This window comes from Pseudochaenichthys georgianus, chromosome 4 (genome assembly GCF_902827115.2).
Source record: "Pseudochaenichthys georgianus chromosome 4, fPseGeo1.2, whole genome shotgun sequence".
NCBI lineage: Eukaryota > Metazoa > Chordata > Actinopteri > Perciformes > Channichthyidae > Pseudochaenichthys > Pseudochaenichthys georgianus.
Window position 1 is genome coordinate 35728136 of NC_047506.1, and position 19753 is coordinate 35747888.

Genomic DNA, 19753 nt, shown 5'->3' on the forward strand with positions numbered 1-19753 from the left:
ACGTGTTTTACGAAAATAACCGAGTGACACGAGTAGATTTGAGCGGAGACCGGCGGAAAGTTTGTCTCAAAACTCTGTGTGTAAAAAGACGATCCACAAGCAGAAATGTGAGATCCACGAGCAGAAATGTGAGATCCACAAGCACATTCTTGGTTGTCAAATACACAATGGATTCACAAATGCCTGATCGTAAGTTGTAAATGTTAAAGAGATATTCAAAGATCTTTTTTTTTTGTAAAAATATTTTGCGTATTTGCAGATCCGTTTTACATTTGCAAATGTATTTGTGAGTTCGCAAATCTTTTAAATGCATTTGTGGATGGTGTTTTACATTTACAAATCACATATTTACACTCAAATATTTGTTATGTTCACACAAATAATTATGAGATATATCTAAGCCCATATTGGAAACACACCTGAAAATGTTCACACTTTTTGCTCTTCAAAATATATACGCTCTTCTTCACTTTCTGGATGGCTGCTGGCATTTAACTTGCACATTAAAAGGCAAAGATTGGGTGCCAATGCAGTGTCATCTGTGTGTCTGGGAATGGGACTCCTAACAGCCATCTGATGAACATTCCAATGCTTGTCTAATCCAATCTGCATATATTTCAGATCAATTGTGTGCTTTTGGTTCAATAAATACCTCTGTTTACGCTTAAATTATACCCTGGATTCAATAAATCTTCATTGCAGGAGAAGGCAAGGGTTGCCAATTCTCGCAGTGATTGTTTAATCAGTAGAGTATATCATCCTAACATTGTAATAATCATTCAGTGGAGTCAAACTGTGTGTACGTAGAACCTCAAATAATTGTACTGTTATCTGCTAACATAAAGTAGAAAGAAAAGCTCTGCAGACTCCACGACAGCCATATATGGATATCACCTGTCTCCTGACATATAGACAGAGTGGTGTGGATGATATGAGTACTCACTCTCAGTGTGTGTAGGCAGCACCAGTGTGGCCAGCAGCAGGAGATGAAGAGCTGCTCTGGTGAGAGGCAACAGCCGCCTGAATCTGAGGTCCATGGTCTGACGGTCGGTACTCCCTCCTCTGGTCAGGACGCTGCTGCTGATTGGCTATAACCTCAAACAATCATCGAGAGACACCTGCGAAAAAAGAGTGGCGGTTAAGGATATATAATTCATTAAAGGTCTCCCACATGTTGTTCTACACATCAGGTGAAGGCAATGGGTCATTTTATTTTGGTTTGATGCCTTTTTTAATATATAGCATTATTTATTTATTTTGTATCATTAATAAGCAAACGTGATGCAGCTGAGTGCAAACTTTGCAGTCTCTGTGTGAAATAATTAATGTGGCAATTCAATGTTGCCTTAGTGCCAATAAATCAATCAAAATGTATTCATATAGCTCTATATCACAAATTACAAATTTCTCAGGGGGCTTAACCGTGTGTACAGCATAATACACTCTTTGTCTCTAAATCCTAACAGCATTCAAGGAAAATCAACAAAAAACACAATAAATGGGGAAAAAAGAAGAAACCACTGGGAGAGCAACAGTAGATATCCCTCTCTGAGGACGGACAGGCGTCAGTTAGGTGTCAAATGTATGTATTAAAGAGATAATACATTGAAAAGATAGACACGCCAAATGTTAGAAAAGATAATGTGTCGACATACAGTATATAGAAAGAGGCTGGATGCAGTTGGATATCAACAATCTCCCAGGTAAGGCCAAAACAAAAATAGTATGGCGACCTAAGCAACAGGTGCAGCCAAGAACACAGTATGTGGGAGAAAAAAAGAAAGATTTCAATTTTCAAATATAAGGTACAGATCCTGACAGACGAGTTGTGACAGAAAAAAGTAGGCAGAGGTAGTAGTAACATTTCACCCTTTGTGTTTTCTTTGTGAATGTATATCATGCATTCTGAGCTTCTTTATACTGGGGGTTGTTTTCTTATCTGTGTATTATTAACGGGTCATTGATACCGTCAGTGTATCATTTGGTTTCTTGTCGAGTTGAAGTTCTCTGCAGTGTTTGTTTTCAGTTCCCCCTGTGGGCTCAACGCAGTCTAATATCTGTTCACACTGTGTCTGTTTGTGTGTTGCTATAGCTACCAAGAACACACAGCTTGGTTATTTTAACACATTCATGATTTTAGCTTGTTATTTTAAGTGCGCATGTCTAGCCATGCATGATGTTGCTTTCTTTAATGAAGTATTCTGATTATGTTTTCCGTGACGTCAAGTGTCGCGCAGTACATGATTTGTATTCCTAAACGCAGGTGATACTAATGAAGCTTCCTGTCACTTTAAATGACTCAGCATGGAAAATCAGTAATGCACCCTTTATCTGACCCTCTAAACCAGTGACCACCAACTGGCGGCCCGCGGGCCACATCCGGCCCGCCAGACTTTCTCATCCAGCCCGCACGGCGGGGTGACTGTGGCGTAAAAAAAAATATATAAATAAAAGTGAGAAAGTTGCATGCTTTGTGATATGATGACGCCTGAGATTATACTCTTTTGCAACAGCGACCATTTCATTGCAGATAAGGCAAACAGGTGTAGCCTTATTGAACGATGGCATGATGGATGCGTATTTATCCGTCCATTCCTCATTAAAACTGCGGTTTTCCACGTCAACTTTACGCTTGGGGCTCTTTGACAGTGACATTTTTGCGTGCCTGGCAAACAATTTTCTTATATCCTGGCAAACCATTTTCTTATATCCTGCGTTTCCCACCAATCAGGACAAGGTATTAATAAAAAAGTTGATTCCTTTCCCTGCCAATACAGGCTTATAAAAAAAGAATGTTTTTCAATAAAGTGAACATATTAATCAATTATATATATATATATATATAAATATATATATATATATATATAATTTATTATGATTTATATAAAAATCTCTGGCCCTCGAAAGTGTCCCTTGGATTAATTTTGGCCCTTGGACAAATGTAGTTGGTGACCCCTGCTCTAAACAATGTTTGTTTGTGTGTGTGTGTGTGTGTGTGTGTGTGTGTGTGTGTGTGTGTGTGTGTGTGTGTGTTTTCTGGGGCAAGAACATTGCAAGACTATGCTGAATATTACAACTCTCATTTCAGCCAGGGTAATATCTTTGAGAGCACAGCGCTGAGAAATGAAGAGCAGTGCCAGAAGCTCCTACCTCCACTCCCATGTTCCTGATATTAGTCTGCACCATCCTGAGCAAAACATGAACTTCTTAACCAGTGCAACAACACTCAGCTGCAGTTCTATTCCAGGGGGGTATACTACGAAGCAGGATTTTCGCTTAGCCGGCTAAATTCAGGGGAAACTCCGGCTTTCCGGTCCTACGAAGCTGGTTCTCTTTTTAGCAGGCTAGATCTCCATGGTAACTTATGCTTAGCGGCTAACCTGGTCGGGACCAGGGGGGTATACTGCGAAGCAGGATTTTCGCTTAGCCGGCTAAATTCAGGGAAAACTCCGGCTTTCCGGTCATCCGAAGCGGGTTCTCTTTTTAGCAGGCTAGATCTCCATGGTAATATATGCTAAGCAGCTAACCTGGTCGGGACCAGGTTAGGTTGCAGGCTAAGAGCTCAACTCAGTGAAAGCACCGCCTGCTGACCAATCAGAGCTCAGTGTGCGGAGTTTAAAGCGATCAAGTCATATTACAGGAGAAAGGAAATACAGAAAAGCTTTTTGACTAGTATTAAAGTTCACTTTTCATTCAGGAAGTATGACGCTGCGCTGTCAGTACGCTTCTCCATGTTTGTGATTGGTCGAATGCTCCAGATACCACCCCTTTCATGTGAACGCGCACCTAACTAGATAGGACACGGCTGGCTTGAGCGATCCACTTGATAACCAGCGTCGTAGTACAGTTTAGCGAGAGCGCGTATGTTTTGGATTAGGCCAACCGGCTAACTCAAACATATCCAGGTTAGGTTGAACCAGCTTCGTAGTATAGGCCCCGGGTTAGGTTGCAGGCTAAGAGCTCAACTCAGTGAAAGCACTGCCTGCTGACCAATCAGAGCTCAGTGTGCGGAGTTTAAAGCGATCAAGTCATATTACAGGAGAAAGGAAATACAGAAAAGCTGCCGTCGCAGGAAAGACGGCCGGCAAAAATCACCGACTGTGTGAACGTGAACATGAATAGAATATCACCTCCATCTTCAGAGCAATCGGACTATTATAACATTAGCGTTAAGAAAGCTTACTTAAATATCGGCCACAACATAAGTAACCGGATCAGAGTACATTAAGTACAGTCCGCGGCATATCACTTCATAATGTATCATATATCTCCTTATCTGAGTCAGCTGAGCCGTATCTGGCCGTGCAACACTCACAGTGTCACATACTGTATGCAGAAGTATTATTTTAAGCAACACATTAAGTTGACGAAACACTCGAGACAAATGTAATTAAAGTCAGATCGTGTTTTAGACGGGGCAGTGATCATAAACCTGTTAATGTACGCATTCAAACACTTTTTCTTTTGCCAGCTGTATTCACCTTGCAGGTGCAGCTATGTGGCTTTCATCCTGGATAAAGTGTTTAAGTCATGGATGTTTAAAGTTTAACTTCTTCATTTTTGACTAGGAGGCCTATTAAAGTTCACTTTTCATTCAGGAAGTATGACACTGCGCTGTCAGTGCGCTTCTCCATGTTTGTGATTGGTCGAATGCTCCAAATACCACCCCTTTCATGTGAACGCGCACCTAACTAGATACTGTAGGAAACGGCTGGCTTGAGCGATCCACTTGATAACCAGCGTCGTAGTACAGTTTAGCGAGAGCGCGTATGTTTTGGATTAGGCCAACCGGCTAACTCAAACATATCCAGGTTAGGTTGAACCAGCTTCGTAGTATAGGCCCCAGGTGAAGCACCGGGGCCAGGCGAGTGCCAGCTGTTGCTTTAGAGGGGTCAGTTAAAGAGCCTGTGACACGGTTTTCCCCCATCATCCAAACCCATCAATTTGAGTACATATTGTCCCCTTGAAAACCGTTACTGAACTGATTTTGGATATTTGTACTTTGATAACCATTAATCTGCCTTCAATGTTGACCATTTTCTGGATCTTCTCGTGGATTCTTCAAGTCCCGCCAAATGATGGGTGACGTCATTGCGGGCACAGCGCTCCAGCTGCACCGTCCAGGATCCCAGCATCTGCATGTAAACCTTTATATATATACAGTCAGATGTAAACGCACGATGGCGCACACAGCAGCAAGCTCAGACAGCGATGACAGGTTAATGTTGAACGTGTCTGAGAGCTCATATGAGGCTGAAGGATCGGTTTATGTTGAATCTCTTAGAAGTTTAGGAATGAGGTGCGTCAATATGGGCGATCATACGGTCATGTAGCCAGTGGTGGAATGGGACTAAAAATCATCCCGGGACTCTCGACCGGCCCACTTCGGTACCGCTAGTAAATTGTCAACGGGGGGAGTGGGGGATGTCAGGGGCGGCGGGTGCTGTAGATAGTAAATGTAAATATGTAAATATTTGTGTCACTGCATCCTGGTAAAATACAAATATAATGTATAATGTCTGTGTCTTTGACATTAGCGCTGCTAGCCACCTGTGCCCTGTACTACGAAGCCAGTTCAACAGACCCTGGATATGTTTGAGTAACAAACAAAGTAACAACAACAAACTAACAAACGAGATCTCGCTAAGCGGTCCTACGACGCTGGTTATCAACTCGGTAAATCAAGCCAGGGGTTCTCTCTCCAGCTGAGAGCGCGTTCACGTCTAAGACACGAGTGGATCTGACTTTAATTACATTTGTCTCGAGTGTTTCGTCAACATAATGTGTTAAATAATACTTCTGCATACAGTCTGTGACACTGTGAGTGTTGCACGGCCAGATGAGGCTGGAGAAGCTGACTCAGATAAGGAAATATATGATATATTATGATATTATATGATCAATGATCTGATTGATGATGTAATATGAATGATAAGTGCGACACGTCGGCGTCTTCTCTGCATACGGCAGTTTAAACTGTATTTTCTTAATCCTGTAATATGACTTGAGAGATTTAAACTCCGCACACTGAGTTGATCTCTTTTCTATAGACGCCGGAGGCGGGCAGCGTCAGGTAAAATAAGTTATTTAGCCTTCTCAAACCTGAGCCTCACGCGCCGCCTATGGGGGATGTGCTAGTTACTTATCCGACCGGCCCACTTCGGTACCGGCCCATCGGGATTCGTCCCGATGGCCAGTCCGCCACTGCACCCAGCCCACGTAAACTGTCAACGGGGGGAGCCTCGCTGCGGGGAAACGGTGGACCTAGTGTCCCGATCGGAGTGGGAATAATAATAATAATCCGTGCATTTTATCCATTCATTTCCCCAACATTGTGGTAAAAAAACCACACGTTTAATCCATGTTGTTGGTGTACTACAACTACAAAAAGTATCGGTTTGTTTTCTCATCAGGAAATGCAGACCGGCTCAAACAAACGATTTTTAATCATCATCCTCAAGATCATTTAATGTATCATATGTTCGCCGAATTGACATGAAAGCACTAATAAATGTAGTTTCATCCACTTGAGTTTACAACCACAAAAATAATCGATTTGTTTGTATATCACATCCGACGGGAGGAAATTCAGCAGCTCTCACTCCCGATTTGTAATCCTAATGTAATCATCATCTTCACCATGATCATTTATGTTTATGTCGCCGAATTGACATGAAAGCACTGACAAATATGAATATACTGTAGTCAACTTCATTAAAACGTTATTAACGTGCCTAATCTCAGTAATTCACCATTTCTACGCATGACAACACACTTTGTCCGTGTTTGGCTCTCGAAGCGTTCCCGCATTGACGTCACTTCCGGCTTCCCCCAAAACTTCAAAATGAGTCGAAGGAATTTCCCCGCGATGTTCGAAATTATTGATATTTAACGGAACGGTATCGCTTTTTCTTTTTTAAACTGACGGTTCGAGATTACTAGTAGCCCAATATTTCATTGCACAACAGTTGTTGGGATGGTGTCACAGGCTCTTTAAATCGGTTCAGTTATGGCTTGAAACCAATATAAAACATTTTTACCTTTACATAAAAAAACCGATATGAAACAATGTGTGTAGGCTGTAAATACAAGCAACAAAAACAACCAGCAGCTTAAAAGTTTGTTTTTTGTTATTGTTTAACATCACAAATATATTTTAGATCAACTTTATTTGACCAGATTTAGCATTTAGTGTAAAAAGTAAAATGCTACCACAACTCCTAAGCTAACAGTCAGTGTGTTATAATAGCTCACTTCCTCCTAGCAAAAACCACACACATATCCACGACCCTGACACAGCACATATGACAACATCAACAAGTTATACAGATACATCCTAAACAGAGGAGGCAAACATTATTGTTGAGTTATCTCATCCCCCTTAGGCCATTTGTGGCACGAGATGAGTGGAAAGTAAAGTAACCCACACTTTACAGTTTGGCACAACACTTAACATCATTAGTTATTATGTGTTGACCTCTTTTGTAGGCATGGTTATTTTGATTCTTGGTTTATTATGTTTTTGTATTTATAGGCAGTGCTTGAATTGGGCCGGTACTCACCGGTACGCAGTACCGGCGGCATCTCATGACGCATCTCATGACGCATCTCATGACGCATCTCATGACGCATCTCATGACGCATCTCATGACGCATCTCATGGCGCATCTATGACGCGCCGCAGCGATAGACTAGAGTAGAAAACACATCACATAACGTTAGCATTTAAAAAATCTTAGCGTAGTTTAAATAACAGTGCGAAAAGACAGCGGTTGTCGCCGGACAAGGATTCCCTCTCTCCTTTCCTGCTGAAAGATGGTGAGTGTACTCAGGGACGAGGAGTCATTTAACCAGCCGCTAGTAGGAGTCAGGCTTTACTTTCTTTTATATCCATAAAGAAAAAGAAAATCTGTTTACAGTTGTTTCATATGGATGTTGAGAGGTATCCATAGGTATCCTTCATTTTGCTCTCAAAGTGCACCAGATTGATGCATCTAACGTCAATATTTAAAAAAAAAAAAATCTTCCCGGGGGAGCATGCCCCCGGACCCCCCTAGAGGGTGTCAGGTCCACTCCCCAATTATAAAAATAGCACTTTACCACTGCACCCCCTCTAATCTCAGATGCCAGATGCACCCTGAGTCGTTTTGTTTAAGTACAGTGAGCCTTTCTAAAATATACAGTAAAGAGACAAACCCACCAGCATTATAGGATATACTATGACTTTGAGCCAAATGTTGTTTTTGGGCTGTATAAATAAATTGACTTGAAACAGTTGCTGATTTAGAGCACTGGCACCTTTTTTATTCCAATTCAAGCACTGTTTATAGGGTACATCAAAATCAAGTTTCCCCAAATAACTCATGTCCTTGTTGCGTTACTGCTTGGTCCCTTTTCACAGCCATAAGAAATTAAGACACCCAGCAGCGGTTGGGGTTTAGTGCCTTGGTCAAAGGCACCACAGCAGTGCCCAGCCACCAGTAAACACTCCGTATTTTGTTTGGTCTGATCAGGACTTGAACCGTTCCCAAGCCAAGTCCCTACAGACTGAGCTACTACCACATGAGAGAAGGTGTAAACAGGAAACATGGGATATGACATAACTAATAAGCAGAAGCATCCTGAACATTTGTATTTTGGTTTCCTCTGATTTGATGTTGTTTCTGAAACACCCCTGGAACACAGGCCCAGCCCAGAGTTCCCAACTCCACTGATTGCACACCAAGGCCAAATATGTGCAGAGATAGAAAGCTGTGCGACCGGGGAACAGAGCGGTACAAGCACTCCCTCCAGCACACAGGCAATCTGCAGAGAGCAGCGGTCAGGCTGCTCTTTCCTCCTTCAAATAAAACCAAGAACAACATGAAGCCCATCAACGTCAGCATCCATGCAGATGCACAAAGCTATCAACTCTTTGCCTCTCTACCACGTTAATCTACTTGCCAGCTTAAAACTTTCAGTGTTACTGAAAACCCCTCCTACAACTTGAACAATTACAGAAAGTCTCACAGAAAGGGATCAGAGAAAGTCTTTTGACATGTCATTAGGTGTGCTCTGACAGGAAGGCAGGGAGGAGACTAAGTGCTGGATTGCTTCAGTTTTTCCTGGATCAACAGCATTTCTCCACAGCATTACTAATGTCTTCCCACAGCTCTGTGAGACAACTGCAACAATGCTTTCATGTGCACTCACTCATCTCACAATCTATTCTACAGCTCGAACTTTTCTACTCACCACTCAGTCAGCGTGATTTTGTAGAAGTTTCATTCTGGCTCTGTAACTTTCTACATTGCTGCACTGCAGTGATTGAGTGTTTCTGTAACAGGCTTTGTCCCGGACAAAAATAGTGTTTACACATTTCCGGTATATGTTTCCCCCTTCAGTGTTTTGTTTTGTGGCATATTAAAGATGATAATACGACCTTCCTCTTCCTGGGATCATCATTACTGTGATCATCACTGCTTAAGAGGATATCACGGAAACAGCAGGGTGCTCCTCTCTTCATAAGCAATTTCATTTCATTGAGTCTTTCTACTCACCACAAAGAGAGAGAAAGAACTTGACTCAGAGTCTGTCTGGCTCAAGCTACCCTGGGCATGATTTGGTACGCTAACATTAGCTGGTCCACCTTAAAGAGCCTGTGACACGGTTTTCCCCCATCATCCAAACCCATCAATTTGAGTACATATTGTCCCCTTGAAAACCGTTACTGAACTGATTTTGGATATTTGTACTTTGATAACCATTAATCTGCCTTCAATGTTGACAATTTTCTGGATCTTCTCGCGGATTCTTCAAGTCCCGCCAAATGATGGGTGACGTCATTGCGGGCACAGCGCTCCAGCTGCACCGTCCAGGATCCCAGCATCTGCATGTAAACCTTTATATATATACAGTCAGATGTAAACGCACGATGGTGCACACAGCAGCAAGCTCAGACAGCGATGACAGGTTAATGTTGAACGTGTCTGAGAGCTCATATGAGGCTGAAGGATCGGTTTATGTTGTATCTGTTAGAAGTTTAGGAATGAGGTGCGTCAATATGGGCGATCATATGGTCATGTAGCCAGTGGGACTGGGACTAAAAATCATCCCGGGACTCTCGACTGGCCCACTTCGGTACCGCTAGTAAATTGTCAACGGGGGGAGTGGGGAATGTCAGGGGCGGCGGGTCCTACGACGCTGGTTATCAACTCGGTAAATCAAGCCAGGGTTTCTCTCTCCAGCTGAGAGCGCGTTCACGTCTAAGACACGAGTGGATCTGACTTTAATTACATTTGTCTCGAGTGTTTCGTCAACATAATGTGTTAAATAATACTTCTGCATACAGTATGTGACACTGCGAGTGTTGCACGGCCAGATGAGGCTGGAGAAGCTGACTCAGATCAGGAAATATATGATATATTATGATATTATATGATCGATGATCTGATTGATGATGTCATATGAATGATAAGTGCGACACGTCGGCGTCTTCTCTGCATACGGCAGTTTAAACTGTATTTCCTTTATCCTGTAATATGACTTGAGAGATTTAAACTCCGCACACTGAGTTGATCTCTTTTCTATAGACGCCGGAGGCGGGCAGCGTCAGGTAAAATAAGTTATTTAGCCTTCTCAAACCTGAGCCTCACGCGCCGCCTATGGAGGATGTGCTACTTATCCGACCGGCCCACTTCGGTACCGGCCCATCGGGATTCGTCCCGATAGCCAGTCCGCCACTGCACCCAGCCCACGTAAACTGTCAACGGGGGGAGCCTCGCTGCGGGGAAACGGTGGACCTAGTGTCCCGATCGGAGTGGGAATAATAATAATAATCCGTGCATTTTATCCATTCATTTCACCAACATTGTGGTAAAAAAACCACACGTTTAATCCATGTTGTTGGTGTACTACAACTACAAAAAGCATCGGTTTGTTTTCTCATCAGGAAATGCAGACCGGCTCAAACAAACGATCATTTAATGTATCATATGTTCGCCGAATTGACATGAAAGCACTAATAAATGTAGTTTCATCCACTTGCGTTTACAACCACAAAAATAATCGATTTGTTTTTATATCACATCTGACGGGAGGAAATTCAGCAGCTCTCACTCCCGATTTTTAATCCTAATGTAATCATCATCTTCTCCACGATCATTTATGTTTATGTCGCCGAATTGACATGAAAGCACTGACGAATATGAATATACTGTAGTCAACTTCATTAAAACGTTATTAACGTGCCTAATCTCAGTAATTCACCATTTCTACGCATGACAAAACACTTAGTCCGTGTTTGGCTCTCGAAGCGTTCCCGCATTGACGTCACTTCCGGCTTCCCCCAAAACTTCAAAATGAGTCGAAGGAATTTCCCCGCGATGTTCGAAATTATTGATATTTAACGGAGCGGTATCGCTTTTTCTTTTTTAAACTGACGGTTCGAGATTACTAGTAGCCCAATATTTCATTGCACAACAGTTGTTGGGATGGTGTCACAGGCTCTTTAAGCCCCCAGGAAGTGCGGCTGATGTAAAAGCAAACTTTCGTAGTGGCCAAACGGCGGTACTACAAGGTCGGTGTATGTCAAGTGATGTCATTGGGCCTAAAAGGACTTTTTCCTTTTTCCTTAGATTGGAAAAACAAACATCTGTATATATATTTTAGGTTAAAGGTAAATCAACTTCACATTAGGAACACTTCAAAAGCCCTCATCATTACAGTAGGTTATAAAAGTTGTAAAATGTGCTACAAGCAGAATTCAGAGTCAGCGAATTTGGAGTCGGTGCGTTAGTAAAATGTAAGTGGCACGTCTATGGTCCGGGTACTTTTTTCACTTTTGAGTGTCAGGTCATTCTTGGCTTCATGTGCCACTGAGCAACTTTCCTAGGACTGAAATGAAACTGCCATTGCTGAGCGGTAACGTTCAGCAAAAGAAAAAGCATGCATTTTACATGACTGAAAAAGGAGAAACTCCCTGCCTTTTGGCCACAATAACCATTGCATAAAAAATTGATTCTGTGATTTTCCTTCTTTGGAGGAAATCAAGAATATAACTGTATCATACCGTAGTACAAAATGACTGTAGCTGATACATTTGCTTATCGGTAATGCTGAGTCAGCCATTACTTTCACAGGAGTAGACCTTTTTCAGGGCAGAATCAAACACAGCAGGAAAAGCACATGTGGAATTGAATACATTGATAGAGCTCCTGTCTACCGTAATACATAAGGCCACCTGGGACACTTTAAATACCCATGCATTTAATGTATTTGATGAAATGAATAGTCTTTGGGGAAAAAGTTACATTTTTGCCTTTGAGTTCTGGTTAATTTCCTTTGCACAGTCAGAGCTGTTTTGCTCACCACTTCGGCAACTGTCATACTGGATGTAATCTTGTTTACTGCACTGTGTTTCTCATCAAGGAATGAGTAGAAGCCGAGTCATCATTGATGATGATGGACGTTTAGAACCGGCATCAATTCCAATTTTGGATTTTCTAAAGACTACCGGTAACCTCAATTCTATCTTTAAGAGAGTTACAGAATGTTGCGACAGTATAAACTCAGAGTATCAATTGTACAATTTTAAGAAACTATGGCTCCACTGCTGTTTCTTAATATTAAGCCCTTGATGTCAGACCTGCAGTTCTAACATAACAAGTGCAAAGCAAATTGGAAAAGCCGAACATCAACATCTACAACAGCTGCTGCAGCAATCAGAACCAGCAGATAGTGTGTGTTCAGCTTCTCTGCAGACAACCTGCTGCCATCTGCCTCAGCTGCACATCCATCTTCAGATGCCAGTAACTACTCTGTGTTAGAAATCTGCTTTAAGGTTGTCTCCTACATTAATCAATCAAACACAGGAAGATTTTATTTCTTCTAGTCCAATATCACAAATGACACGTTTGTCTCATGGGTTATTACTATTTGTACAGCATATGACACCCTCTGTCCTTAGAATGGACAAGGGAAAACTCACCAAAAAAACAAGTTGTGTGTATAGATTGTGGAAATTGATGTAAGATATTGTACAGAAGAAGTGAGGCAGCATATTTTTGGTATGTTCATTTTAATGTCACCCATCTATAGGAGGTGTATTGCATCATGTCATCCCTAATATATGTGTGGGTTTATACATTCCTGTGTGTTAATAGTTGAAGGAACAAAAAGTACATTTTTCCTCTTAAATATAGAGAGGTTTTTTTATAGATTCCTGAAACAATGTTCCCTTTTTCTTAAAAGTAGATTAGCGCAATATTCTTTTTCTTTGACTTTTACCCGTTTATCAAAAGGGTGTTTTTAGGCTATTTTTGAAGAGGGAAGATGCAGAATTAATTGTGAGTTCACTAGCAGGAACCACGCCACAACAAGGTGATGTTTGTAAGTTTATTGAAGTAACATGTGAATGATATGAGGGGGGTGAAGAGATGATCTGGGAGGACGAGCTGTGGTCCGTGCATTGGAGACTCAGAGTGGGGGTTCCGTCTCCGGCATGATCTGCGTGGGCTGATTACGGGCCCCCCAGACGATACCTGGGATTTAAGGTGTTAGTATACGCAGTATATAAACGTGCACCGTTTAAATATAGATGGTGACGGGCAGAGGATGTTGGGATGAAGGGGGGAGGGAGGGAGGGATGTAGGGATGAGGGATGTTGGGATGTAGGGATGAAGGGATGAGGGAGGGAGGGATGTAGGGATGTAGGGATGAGGGATGTTGGGATGTAGGGATGTTGGGATGAGGGATGTTGGGATGTTGGGATGTAGGGATGTTGGGATGTTGAGGAAGGGAAGAAGGGATGGGTGGATGTATCGCTCGGTGTGAGTCGGAAGGGGAACTGTATGGGTAGAAAGGGAGAGGGAGGGTGGGTTGAAAGGATGGAGACGAGCAGTGGCCGGAAGTTTTGCCGGATATAAATAGGAGTGGCCGTGGTTCGAGGCGGAGTTTTAGGCATGGCCATGCTCCTGAACCTATGTTAACATTTTAACCTCATTTCTGTTTTGAGTGAAAAGATTACCCCTTTGAGTGTTTTTCTTGGTTAAACCATTGATAGGCTTTGCAAATTGGGAGGGACATTTTCCCCAGATATAATGATGCGCATCCTGCAGGCCTTCCCAACACCTGTGGCTTTCATAGCGGGAAAACATATGGACTATTGTGTGATAAGCTACATAATAAGAATGTGTTTTGCTTCAAACTGAAAACTGTTTGGTTCTCTGCTGCCCGCGCTGATTCCCTGTGAGACAGCGTTTTTTGGTACCTCCCAAATGAAACTCCACCCCTTCCTGTTGGTGTTGGTATGAAGGAAGTGTTTAGCTTGTTGTTCTCTCTCTCTTCTCGCGCGGCCCGGACCGGCAGGTCGGGGCAGCTCGTGAACAAGGCCAGGAGTAGGCATACTCCTGACATTACGCATATGATATGATATGGCTTTGTATGGTAATGTATTATATAGTATTGCATTATTACCTTTTATGATTAAAACAGATTTTTGTTTAACCCTCGTCCTGGTTGTTTTGAGTGTTCCTTCTTTTAAAGCAAGCTCATAGGAATGGCGCGGAGAAGTGCTACCTACTCCTTCAAGATTAAAATAGATAATACAATTACAATATGGACAACCCAAAGGATGATAATGTCAAAAATATGGATGGGGGTGGATTAGGGCTGCTCGATTATGGCAAAAATCATAATCTCGATTATTTGGGTCAATAATTGATATCACGATTATTTAAAACGATTATCCATTTACTTTGAAAACATCCATTTATTGAAAAAAAAAAGTTCAACAGTATGTTTTTAACAGTTGATTACCCTGAACTTTAAGTATAATTCAACTGAATTATTTATTTATTTTATTTTAAAAAAATTACATAAATAATCGTTTTATTTCGATTATGTTCTTTTTATAATCGTTGCAAGCCAAAATCGTAATTGCGATTAAAATACGATTAATTGAGCAGCCCTAGGGTGGATGTCAAAAATCGTTCAGGTGTTGCCAAAAAATATTAACTTTGAAATCAAGCAGGACCACAGCACATTATTACTTCATCACATAATTCCTAAAGCATAAATTGTTGCTATAACCATGAGGTAAGAGTGATGGGACTGCAACACACTTATATCTTAGCATCCCCTTGAGATATAGCTGCAGTATAGAGCTGGGGTCAGATGATGGGAAGGAGAGGGGATATCACTTGGGCATTTGCAGTGGGGAAATCCTGCCGAAACTGGGGGCGTCATCCAACAAACTACTTGATAGCATCTAACATGTGCTTTAGCAGCTAGCATGCTACTGCCCCATGCTAACTGACACATGTCACTTGCATTGTATTGACTTGAGACACACTTCCACCTGATCAGTTTAGAAAGAAGCACTTTAAAATATGAACACACACAAGCAGGTTAAAGGTGGGGTAGGTAATTCACTTCAGAAACACTTTTTGTTATATTCCATGGAATGCTCTTAACATCCCGATAGCAATGAATTCATTAAATGCTTTGACAATAAATACATTAAAAAAACATTCATCTGTGGAAGCCGTAGTACTGTAAAAAGCACGACCAGTTATTTTAGCCGGGCCGGCTAAAATAACTGGATGGCCTACCTGCCTGTCAGCCTTCCATCTGTGCACAAACTTATCTTGTACGCGCACATTGGTCATGTGCGCCTTCGTGTGTGTTGGAGGAGGGGCTCTGTAAGGAACTCTGAAGGAAGGGGCAGACTGCATACTTTCAAATTCTAGTGCACTCGAGCTGGTTTCTCCATTCTTACCTACCCTACATTTAAGTCACATTGTCACTGTTTATGAAATAATTACTTTAGATGTTGTTTGCTACATCAAATTATACGATATGTGAATGTGTACACACTTACCTATGCCCCCATGTATCCAAATATCAATTTCTACAGATGTAATACTTCAACTTGACAAAGCCTCCAAGAATAGTCCACCAGCAAAGAGTGTGAGCATGTTTCTTACAACCCACTACGTATGTTGTTAATCCCTGTAGGCCACAGTGAGTAAAAGCCCCATAACCTGTTCAAATACTGCTGTGGTACAACTGAGGTAATAAAAGCAAAGCCTCACAGCTGAACAGTCCTGAGTTAGGGTGTAATACATATTCATCATCACTCACAAGCATCTTGCAACAGTTTTTTAAGACATCCCAGAAGTATTCAGAGTGATACGGTGAGTGATTTCAAATTCCAGACAACTATTAGCAGAATTATTTGTTTTAGAGGAAGGGCCTGGAAGGTATTGCTTTCATATTTCTTGTTGTGAACACTGGCAGCAGTGCTGAGTAAGGGTAAAATACCAGGCAGACTTGGAATTGGTTTACATAACATCCACAAATATAGAAGGAATATGGCCATCACATCTTCAAAGTGCTAGTAGAAATGTCCAAAAAACACTTCTGCAGATTTTCTGTTTTTGATGATTTGCAGTAAATGTTGTTTGAGCACTAAGAAGTTATTTGCTCTAAAAACTGCATCTACCATTAACGCTCAAAGGACTTTTCTACTAGACTGTGGGAGGGGGTTTATGACCTTGTCACATAAACACATTTATATTCTTGTTTATGGGTACATAATTGCTTTTTTGAGGAAAAAGTCTTAATTTGAGTTATGCAGAAACTGATATTATAATAGCCGTGCATGTGATAATGGTCGTGGATGTAAAAATAATGAAAACTGAAAAGTGTTGCATGCAACAAATACACGTAACACAACTATTGTAAATAATGTTGGGAACATAGGATAAGAGAGAGCTCACAATGGACATCCCATCTCATTGCTTTCTTGGGCGATCTTCCCACTCTCAACATCTCCAAACTTTCATTCTCATGGCAATAACTGTTGCAAAGAAAACTAGTTTACTAAACTGGGAAGGCAGAACAAAATGATCAACTAACCATCGTCTCAATCATTTAACAGATCAGGCAAACCTTGATAAACTCTCTTCAAACCTTAATGACAATATCAATTCATGACATTTAAATAACACCTGGTCCCCTTCCCTGCAGTACATCCAGAGCTGATTCCTCTTTACACCAGCGTGGCCAACACAACAAGAGAACATCTTGAAGTGATAAAATAGCACAATATTATAAGACTTATTTCCTCCTTTTTTTTCTAGCGGTTTTGTTATTGAATTTTTGTTATGTATTGTTTTTATTGTTTACATTGATTATAATTATATTTTTTCTTTCTTTCCTTATTGCTTCTTAAAAATCTAAAATTATATCAAAAAAGTTTTTAAAAAAAGAAAACATTTTACATTACATTACATTTAGCTGACACTTTTATCCAAAGTGACTTACAATAAGTACATTCGACCAGGAAGACACAACCTTGAAGAAAACAGAATCATAAAGTACATCAGGTTTCATAGAGCCAAGCATTTCAAGTGCTACTCAACTGGCTTTAGATAAGCCAGTCCTTTATTAGTATATAAGTGCTCTGTTAGCAGTTCTTTGTTAGTCATTCTATCGCTCGAAGTGGAGTCGAAAGAGATGAGTTTTCAGTCTGCGCCGGAAGGTGTGTAAGCTTTCTGCGGTCCTGATTTCAATGGGGAGCTCATTCCACCATTTAGGAGCCAGGATAGCAAACCCACGTGTTTTTGCTGATGGGAGCTTGGGTCCCCCTCGCAGCGAGGGTGCAGCGAGTTCTTCCATTTAGGAAGAAAACAAAGCATCAAAATGTAATAATAACTTTGTTTGTTGGCTTTTTGCCACAGCAAAGGTAAAGTACATTTTTTACATGTTACTGAAATTGTTGCTAAAAGAGTAAACCTTAACAAGAATGTTACAGCAGGAGAGTGAAACATACATTTAATTTCACTCTAAAGCTCCTTAAAGCCAAAGGAAGCCTCAGACTTAGCTCATAATTCTCTGCAGGCTTTTAAAGACATTGTTATTATAACAATATTGATTTTAGCAACGTTTTATTTTCTTTATATTCTCTAACTCTAAAGAAGCCCTATTAAACTTTCGGGGTAGTAAATGGTCAGCAAAGGCTAAGATCCCAAAGTGTCCTCCCCCCTGTCTGAAACGCCTCCATTCAATTCCTTTGTTTATCTTAGTAACATAGTGACATCACTACCTAACACTCCCCCTTCTATTGGCCAGCGCTCCAACACATTGTAGGCGATAGGCTAAGGGGCGGGACATCTCAAAGTGGTTGACCAATCACAACACAACCGGCCAGCTAACCAATCAGAGCAGACTGGGCTCTGGTTTCAGACAGAGGGTGAAAAGAGGTGCTGCAGCACAGGCAGTATGAGAAAAATAAAGAGTTTTTTGAACATTAAAGCATGGAGACATGTCACAGTAGAGACACTACACCAACATTTACCTGGAAATTAGCAAAGTAGGGCCCCTTTAATGCTTGCTTGAAAGCTGCAGTGGTCTTCAGTTTAGTAGATAAGTTAGGTTAACGTTATTGATCCCAATGTGGGAAATTGTATTGTCACAACAGCATTTTATTTGAATTAAAAACGTTTAATTTAATCAAATATATCAGAAAAGTAACAGAAAGAGTAAGTATATATATATCAAGTATAACATGAAATAAACTGTACATATTTACACATCTACAGTAAAAGTTATATATCTAAAGAGTATCTATATACTACTACTTGTATCATAGTCATTTTGTATACACTTTAATAGACAGAATACATGTGTATACTCTATGATAGACTGCAGCTTTTACATACACATTATAACTAATTACCAACAGCAATTTATGAACGTAATAAAGGAAGGAATGTGTGTGAATATGTGCAGCTGGACTATGTCCAACAACACAAACACTGAGTGTGAGGGGATTATGTGTGTGATAACGTGACTGCATTATCTACCTAATGTATACTGCATGTCGTAACTACTTTACTTTACAAGGATCCAGACTCCTGAATGTCTGGCCAGTAAAAATTAAACTACTGAGCGCTGTGCGCTCTCTGAGCTCGTTACATTGATTACTGGAAGTGTTGACAGCAGTTGTTCTCTCAGGTCATCTCACCGTCTGACAGCAAATCAAATAATGCAAGCAAATGGTTATGGCAGGCCATATCAGGATAACATCTTGAACACACTGTACCTGCTTTAGTTACAAGACACTGGCAATGTACAGCTCAGAGTGAAAGTTGTTTTTTATTATAATTCTTTCACGTATATCTAAAACAGATGTATGTATGGGGGCCGACAGGTGCAAACGTGCCACAGCGGCCCATAGCACTTCCATTAGTAGAAACACGCTGCAGATTCAGAAACGATGCAAATATAAAAACACAAATGAGCCAAAACACATGCCAATGAAGTAACATCTTCAATAACTTCACAACACAGCATTGAGAACATTCACCTACATGACGAAACAGAGTTGGTAAATGTTTTCTAAATTCTGTTTTTCATTGTCCCGTTGTGTTTTGAGCTTCTTGCAGCATTTTTTACTTGCAGTGTTTTGTGTTTGCAGCTTTTAGTTTATGAAGTGCTTTTAGTAAACCCTGCGCATGCTTCGTCAAGTTTGTGAATGATTTCTAAAGGTGCATATCTTCTGAAGTTGGTCAAGATGTTTCTTCATTTACATGTGTTTTGTTACTGCAGCACATTTCTTGTATTGGAAGTGTTTTAGGAGGTTGTAGCGCAGTTAATAAGAAAATGTTATTAAATGTAACTCCGCCAAACAGCATGCTGGGTACAGTCTGCCCACATGGATATAGGCGTAAACACCATGCACATACACCCCAGCTCAGAGCCCTATTGT

At 41.1% G+C, this 19753-nt stretch overlaps 1 protein-coding gene across 1 annotated transcript in view; it reads right to left on the minus strand.

The window, feature by feature from the left end:
* The window catches only part of ptprfa (protein tyrosine phosphatase receptor type Fa), a 347360-nt gene that overhangs the window by 228509 nt on the left and 99098 nt on the right, over nt 1–19753 (minus strand). The window contains 1 exon segment of the mRNA XM_071202945.1: nt 944–1118. Coding sequence (XP_071059046.1) covers nt 944–1037 — 94 coding nt within the window. The 5' untranslated portion in view covers nt 1038–1118.